Consider the following 21106-nt stretch of genomic DNA (forward strand, 5'->3'; position numbering starts at 1 on the left):
GAGTTGATGATGCCTCAGGGACAGTTAATGCATGGCCTGCAGTGAGGTCGTTGCTCTCTTTTCCTTTTCCCCAAGCTGTGATGGGAATTTGGGAAACTTTCCTGCTTCCTTTGGCATGTGTTTAACATGGAAACACAGAAGACCAGTCCCCGTTTGACTCAAGGAAACAACTATGTTCTTCCTGCCTTATACTCATAATTAGCTCCTCTCCTGACATTCGGCAAATCCAAAACAACATGATGCTTCACATAACCCGAGGGGGCAGGATGACAGGGTGAGGACAGCTGTGCACAAGATCAGACACCACAATCGTGTTGTCCACTGCTATGGAGCTGCTTTTAATAGTCAAAAAACAGAAAGCTGTCACATGGTATGACTTGCAAGTTCTGGCAATACTGTATTGTAAACCTGTTTTCGAGGAATGTGATTGATTAAAGGGGTGGATATTACTCTCTGACGATGGAGGGATAAAGACCAGGGGATCCACAGGCGCAGAGGTGTGGGGGAGAGTCCAAATGAAAAACATACGCTCCAACTCCATGACTAAGCCTACAGGCCGGGTTTGGTGGGAGGAGGATGGGGGCTAGAGAGTGGGTGTCAGGGAATGTGGGGAGCAGGGGGGAGGGAGCTGGGTCAGTCAATCGTGAGGTAAAACGTGTGGTAATGGGAGGGGCTGAGACTTAAAGGGAGCAGACGAGCCATCCAGCATAGCACTTTCACTTTGAGCGAAGCCTGTGTCTGAGTGAGGACATACGCACTGGCCAGAGGGAGAGACAGAGAGGAGGAGGCCAGTGTCTCTCCTGCCTTATCCATTAACCAGAACCGAGGAAGAAGCGAGTGAATCAGATTAGGCTGCTCAGGAACATTCTAGGTCAGCAGTGAAAAGGAGAAAAAGATATAGTTAAAAAAGAAGAAGGAAAGAAAAACAAACAAAAGCTCTAAAAGAGGAAAAAAAATGCAGCCACTCAGGCACTAGTGGGAAAATCCAAAGTGAGAGAGCAGGATGGCGTGAGGACAAATAAGGCATTTTTTGGAAAGTACCAGTGGAACTCAAAGGGGAAAAAATGTATAAGAGTTGTCAACAAGAAGACTGAACATCAAGCTGTGGAGGAGAAGACGCAGCAGCGCACTCTGTGTCAAAGACCTCAAGAAACCACAGAGGAGGAAACAGACCGACACAGAACCCCGTCTGCAGAGTGATTGCCATCCACAAGAGAAATGGAGAAGTGTCCGTTCTTAGAAAGATAAAAAGGATGTCACTGCCAGGTGAGTAAACAGGATTAAGTGCATGTTTTTTTTTTTTACAAACTTTCTTCCCAAGCTTGTCTGCAAATAATAGAATATTAAAGTTGGATATTTAATATGTTTAATCAGTGAATTTTAATAGATCTGTTGATCTTTCTCTTTGTGCTGGTACAATAGCATCCCCAGATTCTTAAACTGTGTTGCAAAACTGTGTTTTCTACAAAAACGTCTTATTGACAGAGGAAATGATGTCATGTTTCTTAGTAGGTATGCACAACATCAACCACAGAAAGTTTCCAGCAATTATGTCAGTGTATTGTGTCTTTCCTTCTCACGTCTCAAACAGTTTTGCTGTTGCTATCACTCTGGACTGTCCAATGTGGTGGATGTGACTTTGACTTGGAGGGTGTGAAAAACATTAAAACGACTATTGAATCTAATCCAACTGGATTTGTAAGTGAAAACCTTTGCTTGTGATCATTTGCAGCCCCGGACAGCTCTGTAATAATAATATTGTCCTTTTTTTTTTTTCCTCACACCAAATGTATGAGCTATTTTTTAAAAGCAAAATATAATTACTGGTAGTAGCTGTGCACGGTGTTCAAAGGTAAAGACTTCTCCCAGATAAATGAGCCCAATTAAACGTCACTACCTTGTTATCAGACAGCTGGAATAAATTTATCAGATGACAAACAAAAATGTTGTACAAAATCAGTCACTTTTCAGTGTTTGGTTTGTTGTATTTTAGCTTTATTTTCTGATAAATGATCAGTGATTATCTTTTTTAAAGTTCAGCACAATAATTATATCATCCTCAGTATAAATATATTGTCTTATCTTTGTCTATTGCTTCTATCTCTTCTCAGCGGACAGTATTTCCAAAGGATTACTATGTTGAGCATCACTACACTAAAAACATGCTCTGCTCTGATCCGGTGAGTTTCTTATCAGTCAGATCAAAGGGGAGCTTTGATGGGCCGCACATGGCTTGTAATTGTTCAAATCTTTCAGTTTCTGTTCTCAACATCTCCTGGAAAACATGTATTGATTTAATTACCATAATAATTATTATATTAATCATTAATTTTCACCTAATTTACAGGTATATAACTGGTCTCGTAAAGTCTTACGAGGCCTGTCTTACAATGTAGCCTCGAGCGTGACTTGTAATTGAGCTGTTGATGTGGTTCTGGGTAATTTGTGGAGTGTTTTGCACAGTGAAGGTAACGTAGGGGATTGTTGGGTTGTTCTGTCTCTCCCTGCAGTGTTGTGTGTTCCCTGCTGCAGTCGTCCTCCTAGACTCCTGGCATGTGCTTCTCCGAAACCTCTGGGATGAGCACTTAAATCACTCCCTAATTCTCGACCTAAAGCAGACACTGGAAAAAATTATTAAAAAGAACAAATATACAGAGGTGGGAGTTTGTTTCAATATTGTCTCATTGCAATACTCTTACCATTTTTATGAAACCTTAGTTTATACACAGTGCTTAACAAATGCATTAGACCATCTGTCATAAAAACGGGAAAACAAATGTTTTAGAAATATTTCAAAAACTTGTTTGGAACTAAAAATATTATTATTATTGTTATTTATTTGGCAAATCACTGAATTTACCCAAATTTGAGCGTTCAACATTCAACCACTCAAACAAATGTTCCTGTTCAGGAATGCAACAATCTATCTATAATTTGACTTCTTAATCAAGAAATAATAACGTGCTTTACTATTTTTTCTAGGTTTTTTGTGAAACAGTAAATTTGAAAATGCATGGCTTCTACATACTGATGCATTAACCATTACAAAAACATTAAAAAAAATAATTTTGGCTGTTAATTTAGAGCAGCTGTGGTTTTGGGTTGTGGTCTAATGCATTTGTTAAGCGCTGTATTTTTCTTTTTTTATATATACAGCCCTTTAATGGCCATATTTTGCTCTGGTTGTTTTAGTTTTTGCTTCAAACATGACATTATATAAAAGTACATTTGTTTTTTATTTTTGTTGCAAACAGAGGTTCCAGGAGGAGACAGACCTGTCCCATTACTCCACATCATCTTCCTCTCCTGAGCAACTCCTCAAGCTAACGTCTGAACTTTTCACCAAGTGGCTCGATATTGGATGTTTACCTTCGATTGAAACTTGCTCACTGCCAACTTTGCCCCCCTCTGTCGAAAGGAAGGACTACGGTCCGTCGAGGGCCAGACTCTTGACCACTCGAGCTATCAGCAGTGTGGAGGAAAGTCAGCTTGACAAGATCATTGACTATGAACACACCCCGTCCAGCAGTGGTCCTCTTTCCCTATCATATTCTGCTTCTTTCTGGAGCCCCTTACTATTCAGACTCTACTGGTGGCTGTTGCCATAGTTACAACAAAAGGTCTTTTCGATGATGCACACAAAATGCAAGATGTTTCCTGGCACTGAATGATTGTTTCTTTTACTTGTCTGATGCAGTTAAGCTTTGTTAATATATGAAGTGACATGTGCGTGTTGCATTTAATGTCCAAAGACATTGTGAATATAGATGCGTCCACTGTCCACCGCAGACAAACATATAGCTATCCTCTTTTAGAGCAAGTCACAAACTCCAGCTAGCCATGCTCTCCATGCTAACAAGAGATCGATTCTGAGCAAGCAAATGCACGTAAAGCCTCGTCTATTGATGTGGAATTCATCACTGTTTACAATGAATATTGTGTAAATGTAAGATATTACTGCCTATGGGAGTTTACTTTTGTACATAAATATAAATTAAAGACATTTAGATATTTGCATTGCTTGTTTCTGGTTCAACTTTACACAATGTAATGTATATGTGCTACAGGATATTGTGGTGTTTTTAAAAGTAATACAGTACTTTACCATATACACAATTGCTCCTTTTACTCAGCTATATTTATAATAACACTTGTAGTTGTTGCTTATTTTACCTGTAAATTGTGATTAGTTTATAGAATAGAAACTACTAAACTACATGATTACTAACCTAATAACATAATTATAGCCGTGTTACAATCACAATATCCATTTTAAGTTTCATTTTCAGTAAACTAAGCTTTTCCTGTAACGTTCTCCTCACTGCCACACCTCATGAACACATTAGGTAGGAGGGCGGGCATCGTTCGTAGACAAACAGCTAAACCTTATCAGCAGAGCGGACCACCTCCTCTTTGTGGAGTTATGGCTCCTGATTGGATGTTGTGTGTTGATACTTGAGGAAAAAAAAAAGGTTTTTCATAGTCTGGTGAAACAGAATGATCCATGCCACTGAGCAAACACTTGAGATCAATCATGTGTGTCAGAATAAAACTAACTCACTGACAACAGCTTTAATGATTAGCTTCTGTATTTTCAATGAATGCACATGTACTTGTTTCCTTACTTGGTGTTGTTTTACTTCATGAATATTTCCTTTACCACTGTTTGTCAGTAAGAATGTATCTAATCTATCCTTTTTCTTCAATTGGCTGAAAAAAGATTATACTTTGTTTCATAGCTTGCATTCCACCTCCATGACACAGGGGCTTATGTTGTGAGCTTCATCCTGTCTGCCAGCTCCTAAATAGAGACATTTCCTATGTAGAAATCCTAAATATCTATTTTGTAACACAGACTTCTTTTTTCTTTCTTTTTTTTTTTTTATTGAGAACAAAAAAACAAACTGTGAGATGAGTTGCAGATGAGAGAGGAATGTGCTCTGGATGGAACCATCTGCTCCAGAGATGTTCACTTCTGACTCCTGTCAGGATCAGCATAAGGAACAAAGAGTGCACCACCAGTTGGTGCTCGCACTTGCCCCTGCTTGTACACACCCACACATTTAATGTGTGCTACTGTGTTCTCTTACAGTTTCATAACTCTGAAGGTACTTTGGGTAAATTGTGTGTGTGTGTGTGTGTCACAGTGGGGTCTGATTGTTTGGCTTGTACGGCATCTCGACCTCTCATCGACTGTTCTTCCACAGTATTGATGGCATGATGTCATTTTTGGGAGGATGAGACAAACGTAATGCAGCATGAATGCAAATTACACAAAGTCAGATAATCCTAGTGGTGGAGGAAAAGAAGAAAAACACAGCAAAGAGAGAAAACTGGAACAGACGGTTCAAATCAAAGTCTTTTGGACTGAAGTTACCTTTGCCCATTTCGAAGTTCTTCCGACTGACTCTTGCTCCACATCAGTGATTCACAGTGGATTATTTTAACCCCTCCGTTCCTGCAGGCGTTACACTGATCTGAGATTAATGCAACAATCACAATATGTGATCAACCTCAGAATACCTCCTGTGCTGGAAATGATTGATTCATTAGCGAGGATTTTAGGTCTTTATTGTCATTCAATTCAACACATGGCCGACTATACTAGTACTCTAGTACTCCATGATAGTTAAAATGCATATAGTGGTCACTTTATTAGGTACACCTATCATAGGATGGTCATGGAACAAGCCTCAAATTACTGTAAGTATGAATAGTGCACACATGTTGACAAGCCCTGAATCCCCATTTCACGTTGATGACGTCAGTCAAAGGTAAAAAAAAAAAGGTAAAATTAATAATGAAGAAAAACCGTTTTGTCAACCCACGAGTCAGAGTCTGAAGTTTCCTGGCAACAGGGAGCCAAGCGCCAGAGGGGCCAGCTGAATTCCCGTAAACGGGGGGAGAGGAGAGGAGAGGAGAGGAGAGGGAGAGAGGGAGCGAGAGGCAGCATGGGAGGAGGGAGTGACAGACCGGGCAGTTTAAACCACGTGGCTGCTCCCTACACCGGAAGTAAGCGAACTGCGCCTCTGCCAAGATGTCTGCGCCCGACGACGACACGTTTGCCGAAGAAAGAGACCAAATGGAGGAGATGGACGAAGCTGGCAGTGAGGATGACGAAGGCGTGGACATGGAGGACGAAGGAGCGGACGCGGAGGCGCAGAGGAAGGTGTACGTGCCCGGCATCGAGCCGCTTAAGCCCGGAGAGGAGTTGGAGATGGACCGCTCTGCGTACCGCATGTACCACGAGTGTCAGACAGGCAAGTGATTTGTGTTTGAGAGAGAGACTGTCAGCACACAAACACACAAGGATATAATAGTTTGGGATTTTCCATTACTTTCACTTTTTATTAGTTTTGACTTTTTGTTTTTTTAAATGACTTAGTTTTTGTAGCAATGCTTAGTTCTCCCTTTGATTGTTTTAGTGTTATTATATGGAGTATTTGCCAGGTCCAAGACTCCAAAATGTATTCTGTCATAAAAACCTAACCAAAAATGCCATTTTAAAACCATCCCACTGTCAAACGTAACAAAATGTACAAAATGTGCATCACAGTGCTGAGGTCAGATGCAGGTGTCAGGTAAAAATCTAAAGACACACATGAACATCAATCATAACAATAAATAATAACTTGAGAGCTCAATCTGAAGAAAAACATGAGCAAAATACAAAAAAAATCAATAAACCCCTAAACTAGAGGTTTGATTGATGAACCATCAGTAACTCCATTAACCTCAACGCTATTAACTACATAACACATGTTGTGTTTAACTTGCACAGCCCTATGGTAAACAAAAACAATCTGTCTCAAACACAACCTTTCAGAATTGACAGCAGAGAAAAATAAATACACTTCATATGAACCCAAAAGGTTTATGTATGTATAGGTGAATTCTCCACGTGAAACCTTGGGCCCATGAAAGAATACTCCGAGTTTACTGATTTGTTGAACAATAGTTCTACTAAAGACTTAGCAGTGATTCAGATATAGGTTTCAATTATAGCCTGTTCCCATTGTTCAAAAACCTGTTTAAACTTTTTTTTTATAGCAGTGGGAATGACTCCATAATACATGTTGGTTTCAGGTAGGGCTGAAACAATTACTCGTTTAATCCAGTAATCGATATATAATAATATAATAATAATAATTGATTGAATGAATTGTCAGCTATTTCAAGTGTTTTATCTTTGTTTTGTTTTTTCATTTAAAGAATTTCTGATTTTCAGCTTAAATGTGAATATGTGCTGGTGTCTTTGCTCCATATAACAAAGAAATCATTAAAACTTAATCATTTTAATTTGTGGATAAAACAAGACATTTGAGGACATCATTTCCAGGTTTGACATTTTCTGCACCAAAAAATAACTATTGACAGATTCAATATCTAGCATTGGGAATGGTGTAAATTGTTTTTGAGCAGCTTTACCCGGTTTTAATAATCGTGGGTATTTCTGATCATTTTACATGTGAATGAGCCTTAAAGCATCAAGGAAAATTCCCTAAAAGGCTTCCATTCTTCCTGAAAAACTGGCCCCTTTTTCTCCCCCTCTCCATCTTTTCCTGCCTCACTTTTGTTTTTTGATGCTGCAACTTCTTTTTAAGGTGACAGCAAATGTATGATTCTGGTTATTTTCTTTAACGACAAAACATTACTTGACTGCTCGCTCTGTAATGAACCATTCAATGACAGCTTTGCAAAATGTTAGATACAGTTATGATAAATTGTCTTATTATGTCTTATTATAATAGTGATAACAACGATAGCTCTCTATAGGGCCCTTCCAGTGCTGGGCCCTTGGTCCTCTGTCCTCTGTTCCAGATTACATTTGTGAATATAGATGATTTTCATGTGTCTGTTTTTGGTGTTTTCAGGTGCACCGTGTCTCAGCTTCGCCATTCTGAAGGATGGCGATGGAGAAGGCAGGGAGCAGTTCCCTCTGTCCATGCTGCTCTGTGCTGGCACGCAGGCCGACACAGCTCTGAGCAACAGGTCAGTACACAACTCCAGACAAGGGTCTGGGTGATTATGGCTGAAAAGCATGTCAAGATATAACTACTTCATATTGATAATTTTTCATGACCTATTAATTAAGAATAATTAAAAAAAATGTATTTTAACTTTTAACCCTTTTATTCTAAACTAATAAACTTTCCTCTTATTTTAATCACTACAGTTATCAGTCAGACCAAACAGAGGAAAATAGTAATGTCAAGCACGGTCATGAGATTTGTAAACCCTTTAAAACTTCTCAACTATGCACACTGGAAGCATGTCCTTGGCACTGCCTCAGTTATGTCTTTGTAACGTTTAGATTTTTTATCATACGCTCACACGTGTAGAGGTGTGAGTAGTCGACATTGGAATGACTGTACTGACTTCAATATGTACAAACCTGGCTTTACTTGGCAACAACGGGCGCCATTTAAAATCCAATTACTCCAGCGGTGATAGCGGATCAGTGGTAGAGCGAGTTGTCTTGCAACTGGAAGGTTGTGGGTTTGAATCCCGGCTCCTCTAGTCTACATGTGCCCCTGCAGTGCATGAATGAATGTAAAAGATTTGGGATCGAGCTGCTTTACACTTCAGTACTGACATTCACCCATTCACTCACACATTCATACAGTGCATCCATGTGTAGTGCATTTTCTGAGTGGTCCAGAAAATATTAGGTAACTATAAATACAGGCCATTTACTGTTCCGATTTATGTGTCAGGACTTAAATTTATTTTGGTCCTGTGCCCACCACACTTCATTTGAGAGGGAAACAATGAACTCTTTAATGTGTGACGTTTAGCTTGGTTTTCAAAGCCACATGTTTGGATTAAATCACTGAGATGAGGTTTCGTTTTCACTTTAACTCCCTGCAGCTTTGTAAATGGAGCTGATTCATCCAAAATCCTAATATTTAGAGCAGCAATTATATTACTAGGGCTGCAAGCAGCAGTACCTTTAATATCAAATATCTGTTTAATATTTGTTTTCAATTAATTGTTTAGTTTAGATCAGTTTACATTAGTTGTTTGGCCCATAAAATGTCAGAAATGTCTGTATGTGTGAAGTATAGAGGAGCAAAGAATACCAGAAAACAAAAATATAGCTGCTTTTATTTAAAAAAGATAAATATTCATACTAATACATTGACGTATTCATAATCGGTAGATTGTGGCAGCCCAGGTTTTTATGTATTGTATCAGCAAGCCCACTTTAACAGACCACAGAGCTCAGTCAGTCGTGTTTTACAGGTAGTGTTTATAGAAGATAAAGATTTAGAGACTCTCTAAAACGATGTAATGAGAGTAACTCACCTTCTACTGTCTGTTAACTTTCTTGCAGACTTCTTGTCATGCGCATGCACAACCTTCATGGAACGGAGAAAGAAAAGGAGGGGGAAGAAAGTAGTGATGAAGAAAGTGATGATGAGGAGGAGGAGGATGAAGACAAGAAGCCACAGATGGAACTGGCCATGATGCCTCACTACGGAGGGATTAACAGAGTCCGAGTACGATGACGTTTACGTAAATGACACCGTCCTAGCTTCGTATTTCCACGTGTTTTCAAAATGACAGATAATTTTTTTATTTCTTCGTTTGCAGGTGACCCAGCGAGGGGAACAGTCATTGGCCGCCGTCTGGTCAGAGAAGGGACAGGTAGAAATAATTGACCTCCGCCCTCAGTTGGAGGCCGTCCACAGTTCTACTGCCATGGCAGCTTTCGTGAAACAGCAGAAAGAAGCCACGCCTCTCTTCAGTTTCTCAGGACACATGAGTGAAGGCTTTGCCGTTGACTGGTCACCTACAGTTCCTGGTGAGTGAGGGATTTGAAACCTCAAAAAACATTTGAGTTCAGTTGAGTTATTAAATGCTTGTGTTGTGTATTTCGCATGCCACCCAACGGCACCCAGTCTGCTTTTAAAGTATAAGAGTAACGTAAGATCACTCTGTACTAAATATAATGAATTGACTCCCTTTTCACACGTATCTCTCGTTCTGTTTCTGTGTACATTCCAAACTGGAGCTTTTTCCTCCCCAGAGACGATCAAATCACTTTCTGCATTTCTTTGGTTTTCCAGCCAAATTTCCAGCAAATTTTAGATCAACAAACATTCCTAAACCCTTGGATCTGAATCCACAGCACATCATTTAACTGGCTCATGGACCAGATATAGTATTAGCCCAAAGTGACTGAAGGGGGCACTTTTTCCTCATCAAATAAAATTTAAAAAAATATGAAATAATAATAAATTAACCATGGAATAGCTTCAGAAAAAAAAGAATCAGGGCAATATGTTTTTTTTTTTTAGGTTTCCACAGAAATCAAGCAGGGAACTGACTGAAATAACATGTTCTGTGTCAATCAGACGTCCCCCATTTCAGTAGAACATCACGTCTCTGCCAATAATGTTCTTCCAAATATTTTTTTGAACTTAAAAACTGATTTGAAATTGGGTTATTGTGCTAAAATGCAAATAAGCACATTGTTTGAGAAAGCTGAAAAATGGCAGCTACAGAAACAGACTCTAACGCCCCAGTCGGGTTTTAAGTTGTCACTAAGTGACACAATGAACTGATGCACATTTTACTGAGAGAAGATTAAAAGATTTTCAATTTACAGTCTTATGAAAAAGTTTGGGACCCCTTATAATTTTTAGGATTTTTGTTCATCATTAGTTGGGATTTCAAAGAAGCAACTTCCTTTTCATATATGACAAACCTTAAGGAAACAGAAGTATTTCAGCAGTGACATTTGGTTTATTGGATTAACAGGAAATATGCAATAGGCATCATAACAATATTAGACTGGTGCATAAATGTGGGCACCCCAAGAGACGCCTCCTGTAGCCTGTGATGAGCGTCTGGATACTGGATGGAGGTATTGTTGACCATTCTTCCATACAGAAGCGCTCTAGTTCAGTCCGAGCATGGACAGCCCATAGATTTTCGATGCTGTTTAAGTCAGGGGACTGTGGCGGCCGTTTCAGAACGTTGTACTTTTCCCTCTGCATGAATGCCTTAGTAAAAGTTGAACTGTGTTTAGGGTCATTGTCTTGTTGGAATATCCAACCCCTGTGCCACTTCAGCTTTGTGACTGATGATTGAACGTTATCCTGAAGAAAGTGTTGATACTGGGTTGAATTCATCCGACCCTCGACTCTAACAAGGGCCCCGGTCCCTGAATTAGCTACACAGCCCCACAGCATGATGGAACCTCCACCAAATTTGACATTAGATAGTAGGTGTTTTTTCTTGAAATGCAGTGCTCTTCTTTTTGTTATGAGCAAATAACTCAAATTTCTGTCTTATCAGTCCAAAGTCCAAAATTAATCTGGCTCTAATGAGCTTTTGCATACTCCATGCGACTATACCTGTGGCGTGGGCGCAGAAAGGGCTTCCTTCTCATCACCCGGCCATACAGATGTTCTTTGTGCAGAATTGTGGAACAATGTACAGATACACCATCTGCAGCCAGATGTTCTCTTTTGGAGGTGATTCTCACAATCCTCCGCCAATGCCGCTCCTGTATTTTTCTTGGTTTGCCAGACCTGGGTTTAACTGCAACTGTGCCTGTGGCCTTCCATTTCCTGACAACATTCCTTTGAGTCGAAATTAACAGTTGAAACCTTTGTGAAAGCTTCCCCTAAACCATGATAATGAACTGTCTTTGTTTTCAGGGTGTTCGAGAGCTGCTTTGCTGATCCCATTCTTTCTCACTTCAGCAGAGAGTCAAAGAGAATACATATTTCACAGATCCATTTCACACAATGTTCTTCAACACAGTCATCGACCAAAAAAGGAATAGGCTAAAGTCTTTACAGGTCCTTCCTTTTACTTGACCAAAAAAAAAACTTCAAAAAGTATGCCCAATGTTTTTAAAATGCACAGTGCTTCCAAGGGTGTGGGACCTGATGACTAATTAGTTGTCATATTTTATTATTTGTAGAGTCATAGTAACCCTTTTTATTTATTATTCTAATGGCTAAGTACTGGGTCTATATTTGCTTTATAAGCACACATACATGAGGACTGTGTCATGAATGGAATTGTTCCTCTAAAAACAGAGAGCTGTTACACATATTTGACCAAATGTGTGTTCCCCTATATTCATAATAATAGCAGTAGCTAAAAGTCAAATTCATCTTGAACATATAGATGGGTATTTTTCAGTCGATTGTTGTGCCTGTGTGTTATGAACAGGTCGTCTTGTCAGCGGAGACTGCAAAAAGAACATCCATGTGTGGGAGCCACAGGAGGGAGGCGTGTCGTGGCAGATTGACCAGCGTCCTTTCAGCTCCCACAGCAAGTCTGTGGAGGATCTGCAGTGGTCCCCCAATGAAGCTACAGTACGTCTGTCCTCCTCATACACACATCATCTGTGATGTAGTGGGTAAGACCACATGAAGCCGTGTCCACATGGATCTGTTTTCATTTAAAATTGCATAAATTCTGCTCCAAATACACCTGCTGCTACATTTAACATTTATGAGCCCTAAAAAGTGAGAGGTTTGAAACTGGATGGCTCAATATTGAGCAAAAAGGGTCGGCAAGTGACCTGGAATAAGCAAAGAAATCAAATAAATGTAAAAATATGAATGTGAAATAGGAAAACGAATACAATAATCTCTTAAATTACAATAGCATTCTTGTTTTGATGTACAGGAATCTAAAAGTATGCAGAAAAGTAAACCTTTTGATAGTGGTAATGCAGTTACCAGCACTGGCTTTCTGACCATTTTTATTATCCACTGTTTGACCGTGAAGGTTAGGGTCACCAAAATGTACCAGGTACTAACTCTAACAGAAAAGCAAAAAAAAGAAGTGTTGAGCCAAGTCATGCTGGAACTATGTAATGGAAAAGTGCCACTTCTCAGTCTCAACTAAAATCCCTGTTGGGGTTCATCAAACAGCTTCCTGTTTATCGGCACATGTTCAGTTTACCTGAATGGTCACCTGACATATATTTTTAGGTGTGTTAGTAGTTCTTTTGAAGCTGAAATGTTTTTTTCTGGATGTAAGTTTCCATGCACATTTAAGTCGAGCTATGGTTGTAGCTGGACTATGCTGTTGAATTTGACCGGTGTCCTTGTCCCAGTATGCAAAGAGTAGGAGGGATTTCTATTATATTGCCTGAAGTGTTTCCACCTCCATTACACTAGGTGACGATACGCCCGCCCCCTTTCAGCTTGTTAGTTTTAGGAAACTGGAGAACCCGGAGAAACCCCAGGCGTGCACACACAGGGAGAACATGCAAACTCCATGCAGAAAGACTGTTTTTCTGACCCGGTCTCGAAGCCGGGTCTTCTTGCTGCTGCTAACCACTACGCCAACCATACTTTCTACAGTCCGTTAACTTATGATATCGAATTCTCAAACTGACCGAGCATAATTTCACATATCTCCATGTTTTTTATTCGTGACATGTGCAGGCTGCCCAGGCCAGCTTGAGTCTGACTTGGTCCAACTATTACACATGCAGTAGTAGTAGTTTGACTCCAAATGACATCATCTGAATGTGTTTGTCACGCAGTCAGACCAACATGTTTACAAGTATTTTAATAGTCCGGTTTTAGTTGGACCAATACAGTAATTCAATTTTTTTTTCTTTCTGATTTCATGTAAACATAGTGATTGTTAAGACAATGGTTTTAAATAAAAAACATGGTGTCATATTTGACTGGGGTTCCTCCTAAAACTAAAGGATGCTAAGTATTAGACATGCATGTTGAGATATTTACACTGCACCCTTGACCCCAGTGCTGACCCCAGTGCTGACCCCAGTGCTGACCCCAGTGCTGACCCCAGTGCTGACCTCAGAGCTGACCTCAGAGCTGAACTAGCTCTGTTGATCATACACAGTGAGGATTTTCCAAATCCTAACACTGCTGTTGTGGTGTTTATATGGATGAGAGGAGGCACTGAATGGAATGAATCCTGTTGATTTTAAAACCACAGCAGTCTCTGTGTCATCACTGTTATGTTGCACTAAAATATGCTATTTATGCCGTCATAGTCACTGCACTTTGAAGTCACTGAACTAGTTTGGAGTATGTGAATGAGTAACCTACAGTCTGTCACATGTTGTCACCTTTTTCACTTCTACTGTGTGATGTGACATAGGAGTGTGCACTGTGCACTGTTATTTCCTCTGTGTAGGACTTTTTACGACACCGTGGACCATAATTAGTGTTGACTCACAGACACACTCCTTCAAAACACCAAACGTGTTCAACAAGTAGTCTAGAAATGGTCCTTGTTTTTCCCAGATGAGTGTGTAGTTGTTTTGTTGATGTGATTATTCTACCCATTTGGTCTTCATGAACAGAAGTGATGTAACATTGTTTGTATGTCGTGTCCTTCATGTGAAAACAGGCTGTCATGTGAGACCATGAGACCTGACCGAGGGAGCGTTTGTCTGTATACAGTGGCAGTGCAGGGGAGGGTGGAGACTAGAATCATTGTGCGGTCCTGTCAAGCTGCCAAACGACCCGATTTTTGAGCTGAGTTTTCAGTCATACTCCAACCCGTTTGCAGCGGTCTCGCTTTACAAGCACAAACCTGCTGTTGCCGCCATCTGACTCCATTTTATAACAAATCACTTCCTGTCTACAGCGTGGGACATGAGATCTAAACACCGCTCTCATGAGAAACTCAGTTGTGTGGAGCTGATGGGCTCAATCAGTACAGACATTATATTGAAAGATAATGTACTGCAGCTTTAATACAGTTGTGTTTTGTTTATATTAAAGCTAAAGTTCACAATCCTGATTCCCTCTTGCCTCAGGTTTTTGCATCGTGCTCAGTGGATAAGTCCATTCGTGTGTGGGACATTCGTTCACCACCCAATTCAATGATCTCTGCTGAAGAAGCTCACTCATCAGACATCAATGTGATCAGCTGGAACAGGACCGAACCATTCCTGCTGTCGGGGGGTGACGACGGCCTTCTGAAAGTGTGGGACCTGCGGCAGTTCAAGGTAAAATGCAGGGACAGTTTATCTTAAGTTGTTACTGATAATAACAACACAGATAATAATATTAATTTATGCAGTGCTTATCAAAACAATGTACAAAGTGCTAAACATTGCATAAATAAAATCCCTGACAGTAAAGATGGGGAAAGAAATCCAACCAAAAGACAACACTTGTGTAAAATTATCATTAAAGTAAAACTGATGCTGAAGTATGTTTTGAAACGAGACTCAAATGGCTTCACTGATCCTGTGAGTGATCACTTGTTTATTACCCGGTGTGAGTATTTTACGGCTTTATAGACGTCTCCACAATAAAGTAATCATGTTGTTGTTCCAAAGACCACAGTGTTTAGGGCTCTTGACATTACAACAGTAGACAATTTCAGATTTTATGACGCATTGGTGTGTAACTATTCCAAACATATTGCAAACCATAAAACTAAGTATTAGTTTTATGGTTTGAAGTGTTTGCTTTTTATGTGGGAACAAATATCAATTTAACGCTCCTCTAAAGGCTTGGCAGTTGTTAATGATGAACTGCTGTCACAGCTCACTGCTCTCGCTCCTCCTGTACCTGCAGACTGGGCGGCCCGTGGCCAACTTCAAACAGCACAGCGCTCCCATCACCTCAGTCGAGTGGAACCCCATAGACTCGAGCGTGTTCGCCGCGTCGGGAGCAGACGATGTGGTCAGCCAGTGGGACCTGTCCGTGGAGTCGTGCGACGCGGGCGCCAGGGTGGCGGAGATGAAAGACCTGCCGCCTCAGCTGCTCTTCCTGCACCAGGGTCAGTCGGAGGTGAAGGAGATACACTGGCACCCACAGTTACCTGGTGTGATGATCTCCACAGCTCTGTCAGGATTCAACCTGTTCAGGACAATATCTGTGTAGTGTGTCCACGTCTGTTTACTGCGTGTGTGTGTTTGAAAGAACTATTTTTAACGAGCAGTAAAAGCAGATCTTTAAGAAGCTTGTAATAATGTACATAACTTAGCTATGTAGGTAATGTTTTTTTCTTTTCTTTATGCCTCCTGGTATTATAATCTTCATCCTTCTGTCTGTACATTGTACAGATAGATTTACTATTTTAGGCATTACGTGCTTAAAATAAAACGTTTTGAAACAACTGTTATTGTTATGATTACCTAATTTAATAATTTCAAAGATGCACTGCTCTCAATGTGTTTAACTGGTAATGACGACTATAAATAATACACAGAAGCACTGATGGCTGCACAAACTGTGCCGATGTCTCAGCAATAGTAAACTTTAAAATTAGATTTTAGACTAAACATTTTGTTTTATTGATTGCAGGAATATTAAATGGTACTAGAGAGGGATTTTGGACAAAGCCTGGGGTCTTCATGATTCACACTGAATAGAAAGTTATCATTTTTCTTCTGGAGTCAATCCTAAAGAAATGAAAAGTCAAAGCAGGTGATTACATAACAATCCCAATAATTATTTTATTGTTTTCACTGTATTTCTCGTTAAACCACAGGTTTGTATGCATTTCAACCAGCAATTTCAACAGCTGAACATAATGACCTCTCCCACTTTACAGCATTGTGAAATTAAACTTAAGACATTTTACATGAAGAAAATAAAAAACACAAAAATACACCACTGGTCCCAATTTACAACTTGACCTTTAAATCCCATGATTGTCTGAGCATTTTTGTATCAGTCCAGCCCCACAGCCCCAAGACAACTCATATCAGACTTGATGCAGTTTAAAGCAGAGAAACAATGTCAGAGTAGGAATGTGACTAATTCACAGTATTTCACAATACACAGGTTAACTTTATTTTCTGACATTATCCAGGAGAAGCTTTTTTTTAAAGTATTAAACATTAAGAGAAGACGGGCAGACTGTAATAAACATGCAATACAAGAAATAACTAATACGACACTGATATAGCACAAGGCACTATAGTAAGTCAGCTCCACTATAACATAAAGCTCAGTAATCACAACATCTGTTCTGTGCACTTGCGATGGAAAATTCATATGACGTAAAAAAAAAAGAAGCAAGCATCGTTCATTTAGCTAGAATCTAACTTTTCACATCAGTCTCATAGCAATGCTTCCAGATGAAGGAAATAAAGTAAAAGTGCTATAAACTTTTCACTGTAATAACCAAAAATTCCATTTTGCATTTTCTGATAACAATGACAGTCCCTGGCAAATCTGTCACCCCTGTAGATAAAACATAAAATGCCTTTTCCAGTTGAGCAACATCGTCTTAACGGAATACCTCAGAGTCGTGTTTGCATTGAGATATGATTGTGTTTAAACCGACCGTACAGATGACACTGACATGGTGAGTTGTGGAAGAAAAATAATACAGTATCGTTGATTTACTCAACAGCAAAGACTTGTTTTTACCTGTACTCTATAGACCAATTTCATCATCAAACTCATCTTCAAATGTGTAGCCTCTTCCTGCTTCACCTCCCTCCTCCTCCTCCTCTTCCTCATCCTCGTCCTCCTCTGAATCAGTCTCTGAGTGGCAGTTGTCCACCCTCCTCCTGTCCAGTGGGACGTCTCCTTCATTCTCTGAGCTACGTGATGATGCAGGACTAGGTGGCAACTCCACTTTGTGATTGATGAACTCAGTTTCACCCTCCGCTACTCGGCTCTCCCCCCTCTCACTCTCACCCCTTGTTGGACTTTGACACACCAGCTGATTCTCATCCTGGAAGTCGAACCCTTGACCTTCTTCCTCTTCAGATGCCTGGCGAATGATCTCCTCGCGTTTGTCACTGAATCTCACTTTGGGTTTTAACCCCTTTGGCTTGATCCCATTTCCATCTGGTATCCTGCTTTCTCCCACCTGGTCTCCATCCAACCCAACCAAGTTCTTCCCATTCAGCTCGTTCTGCTTGTTCACAGACATGCCTGTGGCCTCTCTCCCCTGCCTTTTTTCCATGGAGGATGTGGCACTTTTGGGACTCAACACGTCCTCCTCCTTGGAGTCGAGCCCCAATCCATCCATTACTCCTAATACATCTCCCAGCATAGACGGGCCCAGATCCAGGTCCAGGTCCAGGTCTAGGGTGAATAAAGATACTGACTCTGAGTGAAGCTCATTGTCCTCTGGGCTTCCTGGAGCATCTGTATGAAGATCACTGTGGTTAACTGCCACCTCAGGGTCAGCACCTGGTGTGACCCCTGCACTCCCCGCGTCAGTGCTGGAAGGACTCGGGCCAAGTGTGGACAAGAAGGAGGTGTCTCCAAAGGCATCACCTCCGCGTCCAATGTGCATGGTGTGGCGAAAGTCACCCAGTGGTGCTGAGATCATGGTAGGGTCCAGGCGAGAAGCCCGGGATGATGATTTGTGCAGTGGCATGACTGAAGAAGGGAGCAACAAAACAGCAGAGGTGCATTGTTATTTATGTATTCACAGTAGAATAAAGAACAAAGAAGGTTGTGCTGACGGCAAATCAGATAACATTTGAGACGTGCAGAAGGCATGTGAATACTGGAGCCTGGGTCCAGCCTCCTGATAAGATGGTACAGTGTGAAAAACTTCACCATGTTGTGCAATATTGTGGGAAACCAATGAGCATTTTGCCACCGCTGTGGCTGTGAAGGCCATGCTGAGACTTGTACTTGAAGCGCACACATGCAACACTAGCACATACTTTTCTCTACCCTCAGGGTGTTTGTGGACAAAAAAAACAAGACTGTAACATTCTATAAAAACATCTGAGGCCGTAATATGAAACCCCCCTGAGTCCTGACACCCTATTTACATGTAACATGTCAACATGACAAGACAATATCAACCATTTTGAATTAATAAGTGACAGTGTGTGTTACTCCAAACATCTGACGGTGTTTTATAAAGATAATACAACTTCAGTGACGTGTTGTTCACACGTTGCAGCTTAGATTATCATTGATGACACTGATCTCACTTTTGTGTGTGTGTGTGTGTGTGTGAGAGAGAGATAGAGCTAGATTAGGGAGGGGAGGGGGCTCAAAGGCCAAACCACAACCCTAAAGACTTTCCAATAACACTTAAAAGTAAATGATAGATCATATTATAGATAAACAAATAACTCGTGGCTTATACAAGTAGCATGCGCGGACAACCCTTACTGACCCAGCAGTGAGAGGATCGTTCGGATCGATGTAAAAGTCAACCGGGTCTACTAACTGAGACTTCTAAGAACTTTGAAAGCGTGTCTGAAAAACTTACTTTTTTAAAGCGTATAACGTGATCTTAGGTCGGCTTCCTCCTCGCTGTCCAACTTTTTCATCTGGATTTTAGCTCGCGCTTCCTTCTCCGCTTTTTTCCCTCGCTCTTTTTTTTCTCGCCGTCGTTCGTCTGTGCGTGAATTTTCTTTCTCTTCCAAAGGGATGGGCACAGGCACAGGCACAGGCTGCTGAGGAAGTGACGCGACACTTATTGGGGAGCGCTGGATCAAAGACTGTTCCACACGCAGTCGGTTCAAATATAAACGAGGCCAAATGTCCACACTGTGTTTTTTATTTGGAGTTAAAGTTTTACTCGAGCAGACAAAACAGATGTTTGGAATGTCAATACGTTTACGAGTCAACTCTTTAGAAAGTATACAGTTATAACTGATATCAATTTAAGCATTTGTGTTGTGGGAAATGTAATGTAATCATGGAAATATGTGTTGATTTCATGTGTGAAATGTTTCAATTTGGCAATTTTACCTTTCATGTCTTTCACGTATTTATTTATTTATTATTCTGTTATTACTTTTATCCAAAGTTTTATCCAAGGTGATACATTATATGTGCTTTACATTAGATGTCCAAGTAATTGATGAGATACAGACATAAATCTTTAAAATGAATATATATCATAATTTGAAATAATGTGAAAAATAATCTCTGTCTGTATATATATATACATATGTGGTCCACCACTTAATATCCAGTTATGAGTTATTTCTGTATGGGGTTTCTTTTAATAAAAGATTAATTTTACATTATAAATATGTTTATATTGTAAACTACTTATCGTTCCATATCAAAACAAAAACTTTTATTTTGAACTTATGTGAAATATCATCCCAGGATCAAGATGGAAGGTTGAGGAGAACGACAGGGCTAAGAACCTATGGGACTTCCAGATCCAGACGGACAAACTGGTGGTGGCTAATGAATTGGACATAGTGGTTGTCGATAAGCAGCAGAAGATAGTGATAGTAGTGAGAGATGTGGCAATCTCAAGTGACAGCAACATCAAGAAGAAGGAACACAAGACACTTGAGAAGAGGAGCTAGATAAGATGTGGGGAGTAACTGTGATAACCCTCAACCTGGGAGAGTAGATTCCAGGAACAACTTCTAAGATCTCTGTCCAGAAAGTGGGCAAGTTTTATGTATATATATGTATATATATATATATACATATATATATATATGTATATATATATATATATATATATATATATATATATATATATATATATATATATATATATATATATATATATGTATGTGTGTGTATATATACAGTATGTATATAATTTTATTTTTTGTGGGTACTGCAACTTTTCTCAAATCTAACTCATCTCATCTGATTTTTCTGAGGGTTCAGTTCACATTTGTTGGTATCTGTTGCAATGGGCTGAAATGCTTCGAAGAGTTTTTCACGCTATGCTTAATTATAATGCCACACCCGTGCACCAGACAAGTTTTATTTCACACCCATAATATTGACAGATCAGTTATGGAATATAACACTCTAATGTCCTCTAACACCCATTTGATGAGAGCACCGTTTTGAAGGGTGTCAGTCTGGTTCATAATTGATTCACTGATTCACTCATACAGTATGTCCAGTCAGTGAAGAATCCTTTTGGAAAATACTGGAGAAAAGCAGAAAGTACACACTGACCAGCTTCCTCCCATGGGGTAAAAAAAAAAACCCATGAGCAATACCAAACCCCAGGTAGTCATACAATGGTGCGAGATTGAGTCATTGTTGTGACAAATGCTCAGCATATTTGTGTGATGATGCAGCCATCAGCTCAACAATGGGAACTAATTATTCATTCAGCTGTAACCTGATTTCATTCAAGCCGAGAAATGGATTAGAAGTTACCTGTTAAATGATATGTAAAGCTTTAAGTTAAGGTGTTCTCTTGACATCTG

At 40.0% G+C, this 21106-nt stretch overlaps 3 protein-coding genes across 3 annotated transcripts; 2 read left to right on the forward strand and 1 right to left on the reverse strand.

Annotated features, from left to right (window-relative positions):
• Nucleotides 1-695: 695 nt before the first annotated feature.
• On the forward strand, nt 696-4017 carry zgc:174888 (uncharacterized protein LOC558116 homolog). Its single transcript, XM_044033162.1, has 5 exons — nt 696-1266; nt 1592-1698; nt 2112-2180; nt 2511-2657; nt 3255-4017. The coding sequence occupies exons 1-5, from the start codon at nt 1254-1256 to the stop codon at nt 3606-3608; spliced, it is 690 nt and encodes a 229-aa protein (XP_043889097.1). The 5' UTR covers nt 696-1253; the 3' UTR covers nt 3609-4017.
• A 1974-nt stretch (nt 4018-5991) lies between these two features.
• grwd1 (glutamate-rich WD repeat containing 1) lies at nt 5992-16092 on the forward strand. The gene is made up of 7 exons (XM_044034499.1): nt 5992-6260; nt 7875-7992; nt 9338-9503; nt 9598-9808; nt 12196-12341; nt 14780-14971; nt 15549-16092. The coding sequence occupies exons 1-7, from the start codon at nt 6038-6040 to the stop codon at nt 15855-15857; spliced, it is 1365 nt and encodes a 454-aa protein (XP_043890434.1). The 5' UTR covers nt 5992-6037; the 3' UTR covers nt 15858-16092.
• A 315-nt stretch (nt 16093-16407) lies between these two features.
• Nucleotides 16408-19484, reverse strand: cdc42ep5 (CDC42 effector protein (Rho GTPase binding) 5). The gene is made up of 2 exons (XM_044034500.1): nt 19174-19484; nt 16408-18320 (listed from the first exon to the last, which is right to left on the reverse strand). Exon 2 carries the CDS (start codon nt 18316-18318, stop codon nt 17362-17364), a length of 957 nt encoding a protein of 318 aa, XP_043890435.1. The 5' UTR covers nt 18319-18320; nt 19174-19484; the 3' UTR covers nt 16408-17361.
• Nucleotides 19485-21106: the final 1622 nt, after the last annotated feature.

Source organism: Solea senegalensis, linkage group LG9 (assembly GCF_019176455.1).
Source record: "Solea senegalensis isolate Sse05_10M linkage group LG9, IFAPA_SoseM_1, whole genome shotgun sequence".
NCBI lineage: Eukaryota > Metazoa > Chordata > Actinopteri > Pleuronectiformes > Soleidae > Solea > Solea senegalensis.